General features: G+C 36.8%; 1 protein-coding gene across 1 annotated transcript in view; it reads right to left on the bottom strand.

The window, feature by feature from the left end:
• DENND1B (DENN domain containing 1B) overlaps nt 1-16494 on the bottom strand; it is a 154421-nt gene that overhangs the window by 91700 nt on the left and 46227 nt on the right. Inside the window, exon 4 of the mRNA XM_031054765.2 lies at nt 769-818. Coding sequence (XP_030910625.1) covers nt 769-818 — 50 coding nt within the window. The remainder of the gene's footprint in view (nt 1-768; nt 819-16494) is intronic.

Below are 16494 nucleotides of genomic sequence, written 5' to 3'. Positions count from 1 at the left end.
CTACAACTGATGCCAGTGTTGTTCTGAAACCACCTCAGCCTGCACACTACTTGGTTGTATCTTCCATTGATTATGCAAATTAAGCTTCTAATTCAATCTTTGCTTATTTAGACAACATGAGCTTTTCAAACTGAGCACAATTTATTAACTTCACTTCCATTACTCATTTTGACAAGCCTAAATAAATATTTTATTAATAAAAATGTTTTATATGAACAATTTAAATGACTGACAGGATTACACAGAAGCCACATTATAACTGATAGCAGAAAGGTAAAAGCTAATTAATTATAAATAATAGTCTTGATTCTTCGAGAAAAATGAATTGTATATTCAGTTACTTCCATCCAATTAAAGTCTTCATTCCTTTGAACTCAAACAACATGTTTGTGGTACTGCTCAATGAGGTTTTATATCCTGGTGCATTGTAATTTTAACTTTTTTTAAGATGCTTACTGTTTGAAGGAAAGTAAGTTATATGCTTATATTAACACAGATAGTGTTCACAATTATAATGGACAAAACTGGGAGCTAGAACATAGTTCTACCTTAAAAGAGATATCCTCAAAATTCTGTAAAGGTTGCATTTTGCTGTGATATTTCTTACTAGTGATTTCAGACTTCCTTGAACAACAAACAACATGCATCTGCAGGTGCAAGTTCAGGGGGTACAATATGTTTTCCTTTTCTTTACATCTTCCCTTGCAATTATACTAAATATCAATTTCTATGGTATATTTTTAACTAAATGCTAACTGTAACACATACCTTTCAATGTCGAAAGGAAAGCAGAACTTTGGAATGCTGTTCAGCACTTCCTGTAAACACAAGTTAAAGAAAGAAAGTTAGGCTTTTTGAAAAGGCTTTTGAAAGGCTTTTAGGGCAGTTGCTAGAAACTACAGCTTGCTTTAAAAAAATATACAAAAATACTCATAACAAATAATAAGTTCAAGGAATATATGATTGCAAAATACGATTGCACACGTTCCTGGACTGAAATAATTGATTATTAAAAAGGAATTAAGTTTGTGCTTTGGCAGATTGCAAAGACAATGCCATAGAAGCCCCAGGAGGGAAAGGCCTGGCCTGAAGGGTATTAACACCCTTCACATCCCTGCTGGGATTCCCTTCAACAAGGCCATATGGATTTTACAAGAAGCACCACACCATATGGGTAAGCCACGTCTGCTGCTACTTGTACCACAGACTAGCCACAGGGACTTCTGACAGATCCTGGCTCAAAAATACAAATGTTGTTTCAATTAAAATGCAGGCAGAGAAAAGGGAATGAAGTTGGCAGCAGAATGAATTAGAGAGGTATAACAACTCTATACATGTTCCATAGTCAAATGTTGAAAATGATAGAAATCGTGTGCCGGTCCAAAGGAGAAATTTATATGATTAACCCTTTGGGTTTCACAAGCAAGCCTTGCTATTAATAAAGGGAAAGAGGGAAATCCACCAGATCTACATTTGTATCATAATACGAAAGGATAATGTTACTCTTTCTTGCAGAATTTTATTTCAGAAGCTGTTTAGTGGCAAATAAAATGTGTTAATTATAATAGAAAAATGCTCTCATACCAGTCAACATTTTTCTTTATCTAAAAAAAAAGAAGTTGATTACCAGATCAGTTCTTAGCAGCAAATACTAAACAACAACTTTGCAAGATCCCAGAAAAAAATACAACTTGTATTTCTGTGCTCCCAGCTGGGAAAACAAACCCTCTTTGAAGTGCTTCAGCTAAAAACAGCTAGTCAACATCAATGTAGCTGGTCAAAGCTACATAATTCCCCTTCTGTAGCAGACTAAAGAAATATACTGCCATATATACGAGTTATTCCTCAAGGTGTGTGCTTTCAGAAAGATGCATATTGATTGTAAATTTCCAGAGCTGTACAAGGGGATTTAAGAACTTGATCTAAGATGTTAGTACTCTCCAGTCTGAGCTCTCCATTTACTGCATGTTGAACAGTCAACTCTCATTAGGGAAAATTATGTATTTAAATTCCTACACACCACAATGACTATTTACTTCAAACATTTGCCTGGCTCAGTGGATAGTGTAAAACATGAAGAACCCATGCAAGTTAATCAGCAAGGGACAAGTAGCTCAGGAAAAAGCTGCTTGTGAGTGCAATAAGCATGTGTTTGTTGCAACATTTAAAAGGTATATGATGTGCCCCAGTAAATAACTGTGTAGTACAAAAGGGAAAAGTCAACTTTTCTAGGATTTGTAAGTCATACAAGGGAGTTCAAGAAATCTTTGCAACTTTTACTTTGTCAGCACAGATAAAGAAGGGCATGAAAGCCACATGTAATTTTTTGGGAAAGGTTATTAATTATGAACAACAGTAGTACATATAATATATCCAAAAGAACCTCCTCAAGCATCATTTTGACTGCTGTGAATTGCCACTGCAGAAGGGTAAAGGACAAAATACAAAGAGGGCAGGTAAACATTTTAATTTCTGTGGCAGAAAACAAGCATACAGGGTGCTGGTAGTAGTAATAAAAGCTTCTGACAAAAGAAAGCAAGCAGAACACACTAATCAGAACTTTTAACTCAGAAATTGCCTAAGCATGTCCAAATTGTCCCCCACTTCAGGCTCACAAAGCTTGATTTTCCCATTCCAAATAAAGAGTATTTTATACTCTACTTAAATTCTCCTTCCACATCTCCACCTATTCTCACACTACAAGAAGTCATTTTCTCCTTGCTACTGAGGATTTTAATTGCTGCCCAGTGAGCTTAGCACTGATTCAGAATTTGGTATGGAAATGTATTCATTTATGTTTCCCCATTGTATTCTCTTGGAATAAATTATCACACAAGAGAAAGAAAATAAAAACAAAATAAAACCCAAATGTATTAGTTCAATATTTTGACTAAACAACCTGAAAATTACGGGTATGTTTTGCAGTGTTTTGCGGGCTGAGCTGCATGACCACATTTCCCTGTCCCTTCCCCAGCCAGCACACGTGCACACAACTTCTGCAGAGCAGCCTCAGCTCGCTTCCCAACTGGCAGGAGCATCCCTCAGGGGACAAGTCTTTAAACCTCCGCACTTCTTAAAATTCAACCAGCCAGCAGGTCTATAGACTGGTGTATAAACAGTATAGACACACAAAAAATCCCCTCTCTCAGCTTATGTCAGTGACAAAGCAGCTCAGCAGCTGACTGCTTCTCCCCTGACAGCCTAAGCCGGATTTACACAGATCAATAGATGGAAGTCCTACCTAGCTTCCAGGGCTCAGTTTTCTCCCTTAATTGCAGGTGCTATTCAGATTTTTTAAATGGAAGAAAACAAGATGCCCCTGAGATGCTCCTAGACACATTTAAAATGCAAATGACATTATACACACATTCACATACAGAGTCACTATTCCTGTACAATCACAGATGATACTTTCAGTAACCCCTCCACTGAATAAAATTTGAGTTAAGTCTCCTAATGGGTCATCATTTTCAAGGATTTATAACTCAGCCAGGACTTCTCTTGAGTCAACATACAAATGCCCAGAAGACCAACATGTTTACTGACTTTCATTTTCATAGCTTCATAAAAGTATACATGTATTTCCGAAGAAAAAAAGTTGACCAATCTTCAGAAAGCAAAATACCCTTGCATCACACGTCCCATTATTTCCTCCTCTGCTTGTCACAGCATTAGTGCTTTCAGAAACAGTCTGTGTCATAAAGGAAAAGAATTGTATATGGGGGAAAATGATAACCATGTTGTAAATAAAAATTAAAAAACCCAAAACCCACACATAAATAAAAAATTACTATTTGCATAAACATCTGTAGCTGCATATAGAACTGAGTTTAACTGCACTCTTGATCTATCTTATTCCTTATACATGTTCAAAGAAGAAAATCATAAAATATAATGTGAACTACAGCTTGGTGCTTCCCTTGCAAAACACTTAAAAAAACCAGAAATGGTATTTAAGAGAATATTTCCTTTATGCCTGTAGCACAGCAGCAGAAACTTGCCTTCTCACAGGCTCATGGTCCAATGTTTTTATTGATTCATTTTTATCTATTGCACTACCCAACTCCAGCCTGGCCTGCCCAAGCTTATGGGCTCTACACTGAGATGATGTTGAAGAGGTCTAAAAAGTAAAAATTATTTAGCATTCCTTTTTTATTTTGATACTCATACAACTAATTCTGTGTATCATCATTTTATAAAGCAATGTAAAAGGTGGTAGAAGACACTTCTGACCTCGTACAAACAAGCTTTCTGGAGAAAAGCTCCTGAACAACTCACAGTCTTGCCCTTCAGTGAAATTACTGGCTAGTCAGCAATTTCGGTTAGATTGAAGATATACACCATATTCATTAGATTCATTTTGGTTAGATTCAAGATATACACTGTATTCTTTACCAACTAGAAAGAATGGCAGTTATTTATTTTAAATAATATCACAGTCAATTGATGCAAGCATACGAAACCTTCACCACTGCTCAGTATACATTGTAAAGCACAGTGATTTGGAAGAATACTTGCTACTTTTTGCACTTGAACAAGTTTCCAAATCGCACCAGGTTTGAAACATTTTACAGAATCAGTTTATTAATTTATCTCTATACAGGTATGAGTGGGGTTTTACCACTTTGACTTAGCATTTCAACCAGTTACCTTCTTCCATGTCAATAAGGGCTGATGCCTTGATGAATCAGCAGAAAATAAGTTCATTACTTTATGATACTACTGAGATATATAAGTATTGAAGCTTAACCTCATTAATTTCTGAGGTTAAAAGGATATAGGAATTATTCACCTCAGCATTTTTTTCTTATTCTAACAAATTCTATGGTGTGTATTTAAGTGGAAAGCTCAAAGAACCTGATTCTTTCCAAGTGCATCCCTGTGAAAGGACTGAAAAGTCTTCCCTGATAGGAATATTTTAAGGCATCCAGAACACTGAACAGTAACAGCATTCCTAATCAGCAGTTTAAACACTGTTTTTTAAAAGAGAGTCCTGTTACAATTATTTTTGTGCTTTTCTGCAGCAAGACTTCCTCAAGCAAGCTGGTGGGTTCTCCCCCACGTCGATTCTACACATGGGAAGATCATCTTTGTAGAAGAAAGGGTACAGCCTTACACTGAGACACAGGCACACATTCCAGAGACATATCAGGATACACAGGGAAGAAATGGCCTAAATAAAACAGGCAGCAACCAAGAAAGTTTTAATCATTTAATTCCAGAATCTGAACCAAGTTACCGAAGTCATTCATATAAACTAGCATCTATCTATCATCTAACCAACCTCATCTCTCTATTCTGTTTTGAGGCATAAATCAGCCAAAGAAAAATCAATTGTAACAGTACAAATAAACGGTCATTCACTTTGTTATAAAATGCTTTTGCACTACCACTCCCCCCATGATCATTACTTCCTCAACTGTTTTCTTTCTTGGTAACAATATTTTTCTAGCTTTTGGCTTTCTCCGACTTCTCTACCTTATTTTTGAGAAATCCTTTTTTCTCACCACTTTTCACAGAAAAGGAAAATTCTCTTTTTTGTCAGTCTTTATTAAAGTAGATATGACAAAGGTAAAACAGTCTCCCTTTTTTCCCCACTTGTTGACAAAAGCTACTTCCTAGTCTATTTTAGTATTTCACTTAATTGTCCTTCCACACTCCTATTTTCTTCCTGCTAGAACTTCCTCTCCCTACTAACCTCTCCTCAAATGTCTTCCCTTGAAACACTTGAGTGCAGGTCTCTATTTTGGCTCTTCCTTTCAGTTTTCCCTACTCAATTCTCCATCTCCAAAGTCCTCTCTTCTTCACTCTTCACCCAACTTACCCTCTGATGTTTCCTCACAGGGGATTCTATTTCACAGAAAAGGAAAATTCTCTTTTTTGTCAGTCTTTATTAAAGTAGATATGACAAAGGTAAAACAGTCTCCCTTTTTTCCCCACTTGTTGACAAAAGCTACTTCCTAGTCTATTTTAGTATTTCACTTAATTGTCCTTCCACACTCCTATTTTCTTCCTGCTAGAACTTCCTCTCCCTACTAACCTCTCCTCAAATGTCTTCCCTTGAAACACTTGAGTGCAGGTCTCTATTTTGGCTCTTCCTTTCAGTTTTCCCTACTCAATTCTCCATCTCCAAAGTCCTCTCTTCTTCACTCTTCACCCAACTTACCCTCTGATGTTTCCTCACAGGGGATTCTATTTCACCATTCCTCACCGTAGTTTTCAGTCACCTTGTGCCAGTCCAAACACACCAACAAGAGATCTACTTGAGATTTAAGACTCTCATGACATGTATTTCTGACTCAATCCAGTGACTTCAATAGAAATATTTAGTTAAAGTAAAGCACAGATTTAGATTCATTCTTACATCAAAGCCAGGCTGCTTAGTACCTTGTAGTGTTTAGGCCTTCATCATTATGGCTCAATGAAGGTGAAATTCTAATGCTGCCACATGAAACAGCTGATGAAAAGGCAAGCTCTGTCCTAGCTACTGACTTTTCTTTTTCCTTCCTCTGAAGCTGCACACACCCACAACAGAGACCCCTGTGAAGCCAGCAGCAGTAGTTATATTTCAAAGACTTAACTCTTACCTCTGCTAAAAAATCTCATCAGAAAAAATGTAGCTACAACAACGGCAGGCCCAGATGGTTTGAGTAATAAAAACATTTAATCTTAGATTACATTTACAGAAATCCCAGAAATCTAAACTTCCAAAGCATGGAAGTCATTATCAGGCCTCCATAAACAACCACAGAGTAACTTTAAAAATTCAGAGATTTTTAGTAAATTATAAAATGTTGAAGTCTATTTGCCCAATTTTTTCTGGATCTCATCATGTGACCAGCTAAAAATAAAGCATATTTTAGTCACAGTTGTGTACAGCATAGCATACAGGGACCCAAAGTTCACTTTAAAATAACAACCTCAGTTACAAATAGCAGAATAGCTAGAACTGTTCAGCACAGGTTAATTTTCCTACTTAAAAAAAAAAAAAAATCCTTCAAGTTTCCTGGAACTCATAATAAAAACATAAATATTAGCAATTTTATTCTTCCCACCAAAAATTCCCATTGGAACAGGCATAGACTGGAATGTTACAATCTACCCATATGACTGGCAAGGCAAACAAAAAGAAGATAAATATTTCGCCATACAACTCTACCAAGCATATGATATTTGTATCTAATGCACCAACAAATAATTTCCTCTTACTTCTCTGACTCAGGTCAGGGAGATCATTATTCCCTTGGCAGTATCAGAGAGCTGGGAAAAACAGGAAATATGTTATTCTGCCTCCACTCCTGAGATTACAATGTGGGCAACATTCAACTTTTAATGTGGTAAAGTATTTTCTTAAAGAAAGTTCATTACACATTTTGTACCAAACAAGGACACCAGAGTATGACATAAATGACAATTTTCTACCATAATGCAGTAAGGAAAAAGAGACTTTTTATTAAAAGTTAAACAGCAGAGGTTTAGATTGAATATAAGGAAGAAATTCTTTACTGTTAGGGTGGTGAGGCACTGGAATGGGTGGCCCAGGGCGGTTGTGAATGCTCCATCCCTGGCAGTGTTCAAGGTCATGTTGGATGAAGCCTTGGGTGATATGGTTTAGGGTGAGGTGTCCCTGCCCATGGCACGGTGGTTGGAACTAGATGATCTTAAGGTCCTTTCCAACCCTAACTATTTTATGATTCTATGATATGCTCTTTCAATGACAGAATCGGAGAGTGAAACTAGATGATGTTAAGGTCCTTTCTAACCCTAACTATTCTATGATTCTACGATTCTATGATATGGAAAGTCAACAGAAAAACTTTCTTAAACTAGACATAAAGTAAACACCACTTTCAAAATCCAAGTATGTAAGTCCTTGAAAGTCAAGTTAAAATCCACATGTCACCCTGCATAGCTAAGAGGGCAGCAATATTTGTTTCACTCAAGATGTCTGAAGATTTCCCACTGCTTACAACACCAGTCAGAGGCAATTTTGGCAGCAACACTGAAAACCTCCTGCATATCCTGTTCAGATGCTTCTCCAGTGGTGAAAAAAATAACCAACATAAAATAAAGTACATATTAAAATTGATTCTTATTTATTTGTTTTACCTGTTAGTTTTTTTAATTCCACAGAATACTCTAATAGCTCAGGACAGAAAAAAAAACATATTTGCAAATTACCCAGCTCTACACCTATTCAATATATTGCTTTAAAGTGAAGTTTGCAGGCTCAGAAACGTCTGCAAAATGATATTAAGAAATATCATGAGTAGTTGGTGCCTGGCTCAAAAGGCTACTTTTTGCAAGATTTGCTTCTCTATCATCAAGGAAAGAAATTTTAAAAATAAAAAGTAACCATAAAAGTATACTACAAATAATAAATAGCTGCATTTTCACAGAAATAAAATATACTGAAAAGTAATGAAATTTCAAGCATGTCAATCTCTGCTCTTGATGATGATACAGATTCATTTCAACTCCAAGCATATTCTGTTCCAAATACTTGGTTTTCCTTCATAAATTCTAGCATGTCAGACACTTCAAACTGTGCATAAATTATATAACATACTATATACTACATAATATATAAATTATATAATATACTAATTATAAAAGAAAGGAATGAAAAGAAGCAACTGCAATTTTGATGGAAGTAGACAAGGCAGAAGACTCATAACAAGCCAGAAGACTCATAACACGCAGCAACTCAGAGGCAAGAAAAGAAGTTAATTTCTGAGGCAGAAAGAAGAAAGCAGCTAAATGGATTTACCTTGTAAATTAGATAACAGTTCCTATCCACACACAGCACTGTGTTGTCTTTTTAGTACAGGCGATCACGGGCTGTCGGACTACTGTAAGTAGAATCAGCAATCTTTTTTTAAAAGACTGCATTTCTTTCAAGTCTCTTAGTGCCATCGTTAAAAAGCCTCATTTTTTCCATGTAACATGTTTTGCAGGCTGAGAGGTAAAAATAATAATAATAATCAACCAAACTAAAAACTCTGCCTTGTCTGAAGTATCACTTTAGAGTTTCTGACTCCCTCAGTTTTCTGACCATTACGCTTTCACCCAGGCATACTGCAGAAGCAAGCAAACATTATGACTACAACAGTCAAACTGGGAATAGCAGTCCAAGTGCGACAAACAAAATTGCTCCTTTTTCTGAACTACATCCTAAGTATAAATCAGAAGTAGTGCATTAGTCACCAAAAAGACAAGCCCTGAAACAGTGTCTGTAAATAGTAGGATGTCATTTCTTGCCTAGAAAGCTTCTACTGAACAACTGGTCTGCCCAGTAAATACTCAATACTGATGTACACAGAAAGGTCAGCACCATTTCTGAAGATCGTTTATATGCAAGAACTGGCCAGCCCAGGCTGGGGACTGAAACTGTGCCTTATAATGCCAGAAGATGCTCTTCCAGAAACAGAACTATCCACTGATTTTTTCATGAAATCACCATACAGCATATGCCCTGATGAAATCCTGATTTTGCTGGCAACTCAGAAACTTAAAAGTACATACTGAATGAAGTATCACATAAGTTAATGAAGAAGCTGGATGCCACACCAAAAGAAAACATCTGTAGTAAAGAGTGACTTATGCAGAGAAATAAGGTGAGGCAGTTCAAAGGCAAAGCCCTGACTGGGCTTATCCAACTCTTAAATGTGCAGTGCTATGGTGGAACATGGCAGGTCACACAGCTGTGTCAGTAAGCAGGGGAACTTGCGGAACTGTATTATGTTGTAAAGGGTAGTGAAATCAAATACAAATGTGGGCCCAGTTTCTTGACCTAGAAGAATCTACAGCCAAAAGGAACTGCGAAAAAAAAATCAGCTTGTGAGGAACCTGTTACAATTATTGTTTCATAGTTACAATTTTTTGTGATTTTCTTTAAAGGAAGTCAGTTCTTGTTTTACAGGCAGCATAGGTCAAATTCTAAATCTTACAACTCAAAAAGAATCACCTGTAGCAATAGCTTTTCAGCACTAAATTCAGATACTATCAACAGTGGTGAAAAACGGAAGAGATTAAATGACTCCAGCACCAAAGAGGGACAGGGAAGAAGCAAACAAGCATAACTTTGAAGTGCTTACATATCCCTTGTATTACCACATGCAGACAGATGACTATTGCAAAACAAAAACCACAACGTACATAGAATTAGATGTATTATTTCTCAAGGAGATACACAATGTGCATTCACTTTGCCTATGGCTGAGCGTGTCCAGACCTGACTCCTTGCCACAGCTTTGTTGCTAGAGATTACTCTGCAACAATTTCAGGTTGATGTTTCTACATGTGAGCATCCATCAACCACTTCAGTACAAAGTCAATCAGCTTAGCTTAGACCTCTGATATAGCAAAAAAGCCAACTTTGAACAGCTAAGAGGAAAGGAAGGCAGCTTCCACCACCAAACCAGACAGCACAAGCAGGTACAGCCAGGAAGATTTTCAACTGCTTCACTTTGATCCAGAAGAATGAAACTGCCCATGCTCAGTGCAGAAACTCTCAAATCTAACCCAAGTACTCACTATGCTGAAAATCAGTAAAAATCCTGTTCCTACAGCAGGATTTCTGCATAAATTGAAAGAGGTTTTCCCTCCTCCTGACTGTAGTCTAAATTCAAGAACTGACATAAATATGCATTGGCCCAGTATGTCTTCTCTAATAATGGTCATTAGTAACAACTGAAGGACAAGGACAAAGGTAAGTATGGTCTGTAACCTCGGAGACAGGCTATTTTTCAGATGTTGATCTTTTTTTACTGATTTTTATTAATGACTGCAGACAGAAACTGACACACAAAACCAAGAAACTGAACACCTCTGCTTAGGGAAGAAGCAGAATCTAACAGCCAAGTAGTTCACAATGCCTTGAAAATTTATACAGAAGTAATGAGTACCAGAAATAAGATATTCTGATGGATTCGTGCATTTTTCCTTCCTGATCACCTGCCTGGAGCTGCTTCACTTTCACATATTCCTCCTTCAAGATCCCAAACCATGTAGTCTGGACCGCTCCAACTGCAGCCCACTGATGACCCTTGCCTTGCTCTTGTTGCTGGCAAAGTCCTCTGTCTGCTCCACTTTCTGATCTCAGTCCCATCAGATCTCAATCTTTGGCACTAGAGTGCCCTGGTTCTGTGATTTCATTGTCCTTGGATTATGACATTTGATCCCAGACCATTTCCTAATATAAATAATATGTAAAAGAAAGCTGTATTTAAAAAAGTATAAGCAGATTGTTTGAACTGACACTTCAAATACTTGTAGCAGTAACAGTGAACCAATGTGCCCCAAATGATCTCCCAGCTCTGCAGAAAACTATAATCAAAAAAGGCAGAACACGAGCCAAGAACCAAACATAGGGCTCAGGAATGCTACATCCAGTATAAAACATAAGAGCCTGAGCTAGTTTGGATATTTCTCAAAGACCAGCAGTAAGCTTGAGAGACAAAAGCTGAAAATGCCAAAGCAAAACAGGCAACATATTGAAGACTAAAGAGGATGCAGGGCTCTAAGCTAGTAGATGAGAAAGTATAAGGTAGCACGGAATAAGAAATGACATCAGAACGGAATATTGTGAGGGCAGTTGAGGACAATCAACAACAACATCACGTGACAGTTTGGCAATCTTTCTGGAAGACATTCCAAACGATTGTCATCACTGTTTCAGCCATCACTTAATTTTTTCTTCTTCGGATTGGCACACTGCTGAAGGTTGTAGAAATAAGCCAAATTGCTAACAGTTATTTTTGATAGGCTGATACAGAATATTTGAAGGACAGTTAAATTTTATTAATATTGTACTTACTTGAGCAAACAGAGAAAATAACATTTCTAGAAAATATAGTCCCCCAATATCACAGCTGTATGATTAAAAAAAAAATGGCTAACATATGCATACAGTCTATTAAAATGCACATAATTTATTTGACTCAAAATGAAAACATATCTAACAAGTAATTCCATTCATCTGGCCCTTTTTCGCCCAGCCTTAAAATATACAAATGCATGCCTTTTCACCAGAACACAGCAGCTGGGAATGAAAAGGAAAGCATTCAAATGATCATTTTCACATCATATTCCATCATCTTTTCACCAGCTTCTCCCCAGTCTTTCTTTGAGTCCCATTCTGTTACAAGAGAGCTGCTTTTAGATCAATTCATATTTCCATAATCCACACTGCTGTTTCTCCCTCTCCTCCCCAGGGTGGACTAACCCCTGCATCCAGAACTATGGCTTACAACTGTCATTAAAACCTGTAACAATAACAAGATAACAAAAGAGCTGGTAGAGACGAAGCTAGCCAGTACCATATGCTGATCAAGTTCAATATTTTTAACTTAAAAGCTCTGTAAAACAAAACCACCACAATCCTGGAAAAAATCATACTTGATGTTGCCACCTGTCCTCAAAACTTCAAGGAAGTTGCAAGTTTTCAGTATTAGGCTTTTATGATTTTGAAAATAAAAGTCTCTGTCTCTGTTGGAATGAATTATAAAAGAGAGGCTAGATCTTGGAATATTTACATCTTGAATGGTGTAAGGGTCTCAGTGATCCTGGGTGTTCCCAGCATGTCTAGGTGGGCAGTTATTTCACAGAACTTTTATCATGATGGGACCGATTTCTTTTTGTCCACAGAACACAGCAACTATAAATACACCTCTAAATGTTTTTCTGCCCATCATCTATGAGCTGTGATTTGCATACACAGAAAGCAGTGCTGCCTTACACACAGTCTTCTTCAATAAAAACAATACTTCAAACACGAAGTGTCAGGAAATCACAGGAAACTATCTTAACCTTATAAAGCATACTTGCAGTGCACAAACTTGCCACCATCTCATCTGGGTTCATTGTTTCCCTCAAAGTTAACACAAGGAGTCAAGTTCCAAATTATCCTTGAACCAAACAACAATGTGTTGTTGTCACATTTAGACAAAAATACTTTTGAAAATTAGCAATGTCATTTGATTCATTCCTCCTTTCCCCTACCCATGTACCCAAATACTAATCAAACCTACTAATACAAAAGCAGCAAAATCTTCAAATCCTTTTCACCATTCACTGATAAAAACAAAACCACCAAAGCAAAAGCCTACCTAGTTAGCATAAACATTTGAAACATGTATTTAAAAATCAGAACAAAAGAACAAAGCCATCAAATGGAGATACATCCCCTAACAGTGCCTGCAGCCTTGAAAAGAGTGTAAACAGTTTCATACCTCCTGGGCTCCTGCTGCTCTCTTAGGAGAGCACAGAGAAACACAAAATCATCACAACTGGCTTCCACACATTGGCTTGACCCAGACAACTTTATCTTGCTTCTTGAGACTGTGTTATTATTTAAGTTTTTTTTAAAAAGAATATAATCTCTTTCATATTGACCTCATGTATATAAATGCTACCACAATGCATGTAATTAAATATTCTATCCTTCAAAAACTGAGTACTTTGACTCCAAGCAGCCAGTCTTTACTTTCTATAGTTAATACATGCATCAAAAGTAAAGCATGAAATTAATGCTTTGCTGAGGGAAGGCTAACATATTAGTACTTCATAGGATTGACCCCTTAGCTGATGTTTGCATGCATGCATGTGTGTCTATGGTTTATATATACAAATATTTTCACCTCAACCTGATAGATCTACATGTATAACATCAGGCTTTGGTAGTTGGGTCACTACAGCATAAGGAGTAAGATTTTTTGCTCACAATTCAGTGGTGACTTTTGCATAATATGATACCTAAAAATAAAAACCAGATGTTATAAATATGAAATAACAACACGAAGGCTGTTACAGTAACTTCATGGGATGCCATTCCCTTACTGGTTACTCACCTGCACTGTTTGGGAAAAGCCTAACATGAGAAAGCAGATTTAGTCTGCTTGCCTTTGAAAGCAGAGCACGAGAGAAGGCAGGCTCACCACGAGAACAATGGGAGAAATTATTACATCATCAGAAGGGAGAAGAATAAGAACTATTTAATGGATCAGTTTTTCTATACTCCATATACACTGGGACCTACTGGAGATGGAAATCATTTCAGGTCAATAAGCAGTGAGATTAAAAAGCAGCTCAATTCTCACACAGCTAAAACTAATATCCAGAATAGCTGTAATTACTAACTTTGTAAGAAACGCTAGACTTCACATGCTTCAAAGTTTAAGACAACACAGAAAGCAGAACTGCCTCTGACTGAGCCACTAACACCTGCAATCACACTATGCTCTTGCCCTTCCTTGTGCCAACACTACCCTTTTTCCACAGAATGTTTTGACCCAATGAAGTTATTGGGAGCTTTCATGTTTTTACTTCCAGGACAGCTATGAAAAGAGGCATACTGGAGGCATCTGGACACATTTGACATCAACGGCATTTTGCCACTGACTCCGCTGCCATGAGAAGACAGTGAGCATCAGCAGATCTCAGTTCTACTGGGTGACACTAATTTCTGCAGGGATATATATTTGTTTTTTCAACAGTGATGAAGTATTTAGTTTTGGAAGCAATAGTGGCGTTTTTCATTTGGATTGTTTCTCTAAAGCTCTTAAAAAATACTGTATTTTTAAAAAACTTCTGGATTTTTTCCAGATATCACAGCTTTATTATTTTTTTCTGTATAGACTTCCATTTGGAAATGAGCTTGAGAGGCTGAAATTAAACTCTAGTTTAACCAGTCTGAATAAACAACATAGGAATTTCAAGATTAAAAACATATACATCTTATCATAAATACTTCATTGAGCACAAGGGGAGCTTTGAACATACCACAAGACAGAGCCTGTAGGCACATACATTCAAAATATACTTTAATAAAAATATATTCCATTAGATGGCTACAATCCATTCCTCTTCCAAATGTGAGCTTGTGAGGATAAACATGGAAGAGCTATATATACTCATATCAAGAATCTTCACTTTTTCTATAGTGATGACATTATTCTGAACTACTTCAACATTGCCAAACTGAGGTTTGTATCATTGATGCCAGTAAAACAGTAAATTGTAAATCTATGATGTGTCCAATGGATTAGTACATTTGGCTCTGGGAATCCTTTTTAGTAAAGATTTTCTTTGGAATATTAGTATGGTCCTCTGTACTTAGAATTCTGCCTGGCATGAGTTCATTAACTGATAGTTTTAAGAGTCACTAAAAAGTGAATTACTTCCACCATCAAAAAAAGCAATCCCAAACAAAAACAACTGTCTGAAATACACTGGCAAAGAGAAGTATTTTTCTTTTTCTGTCCTGAAGCATTATTTATTTCTCTTTCCCCATTCTGCATTTTAACCTTTTCCTTCTAATTCTGGCATCTGAAGAGTTACCAGATAGAAAATAAGTGTTTTCCCTGAAGTCTCTGCAGGTAACAAAATGAACAACAAATCCTGCAAATTCTTTTGTGTTACCAAAAAGCACGCCTTAATATTTCCTTCATGAACTCTAAGTGATTATGACAAATCACTAATCTTTGATTTCTCCTGATCATCTGTAATTTCTACATGTCATCCAAAACAGATGGGATGTTTTGCAAAACAATATTTTGCAAAGTTGACATCTAAAAATAAGAGAGACCAAAACTAAAATACCGTCCAGCATAAAAGAAAATGTCAGGCCACAAGCATAAGAGAAGATTAGGAATGAGTAAGCACTGGAAAACTGAGACATACCAAGAGGACAAATGTGAGAAATAGAAGGAATATATCAAAATGGCTTAGACAAGTTTTCCTTGCATTATGAAAGCAACAAAAAGGTGACATGATAAACTGTAGAAATATTCAGGAAGTGAGGAAAATATTTTGCCCACTGTTATCACATCACTGTGCAAACAGACAGCCCTCAGATTTTAGGAAAGATGACTCTTTGGGATACATCCAAAAACTAACTCACACATTTTACATTTAAAATAGAAATGACTGGGAAATAGGATGGAGAAGATTCTTTTCCTTTTTTTTTTTCTTTTTTTTTTTCTTCTTTTTATTTTTTTTTTTTAGTGTTCTCCCCACAAACTTTCATTGAAATCAGCCTTGAGAATTTTAGCAAGATCTTTTTTAAACTACATGTGGTAGACAGTCAGGTCTCCAGTCCAAACCTACCAAGTTCAATATGCATGCACACACACGTGCACAGAAGGTTTCTGCTGATCTCGCTTGATTACTTAGCTCAGGGTTTTGCTATAGAAGCTGCTATATGTTCTGTTGAAATCCAGTGGTTCTAATAGGGAAATTTCCCTTGCAAGGATAAGGATTAATACTGTTTTGCAGGAACACAAGTAATTTACCTGAAACACTGGATTCTCTACACTGCTGAGACACAATGTGCAGGCATAGGATTTTCAGAGCCCAAAGGCAGGGAGCTGCCCGAGGGCTCTGGTTTCTATAGATTAGGCACGTCTACTGCATCTTTGCATGCTTCCCCTCCAGTCTTTGGTGAGATTCACTTTCTAATCATTTTTCTACACCAGCTGTTCTTTGAGTAACCTT

The sequence above is a fragment of the Melopsittacus undulatus genome, chromosome 6 (genome assembly GCF_012275295.1).
Source record: "Melopsittacus undulatus isolate bMelUnd1 chromosome 6, bMelUnd1.mat.Z, whole genome shotgun sequence".
Lineage (NCBI taxonomy): Eukaryota > Metazoa > Chordata > Aves > Psittaciformes > Psittaculidae > Melopsittacus > Melopsittacus undulatus.
The sequence above is the reverse complement of the archived record's forward strand: the minus strand, read 5'-3'. Positions and strand labels throughout refer to the sequence as shown.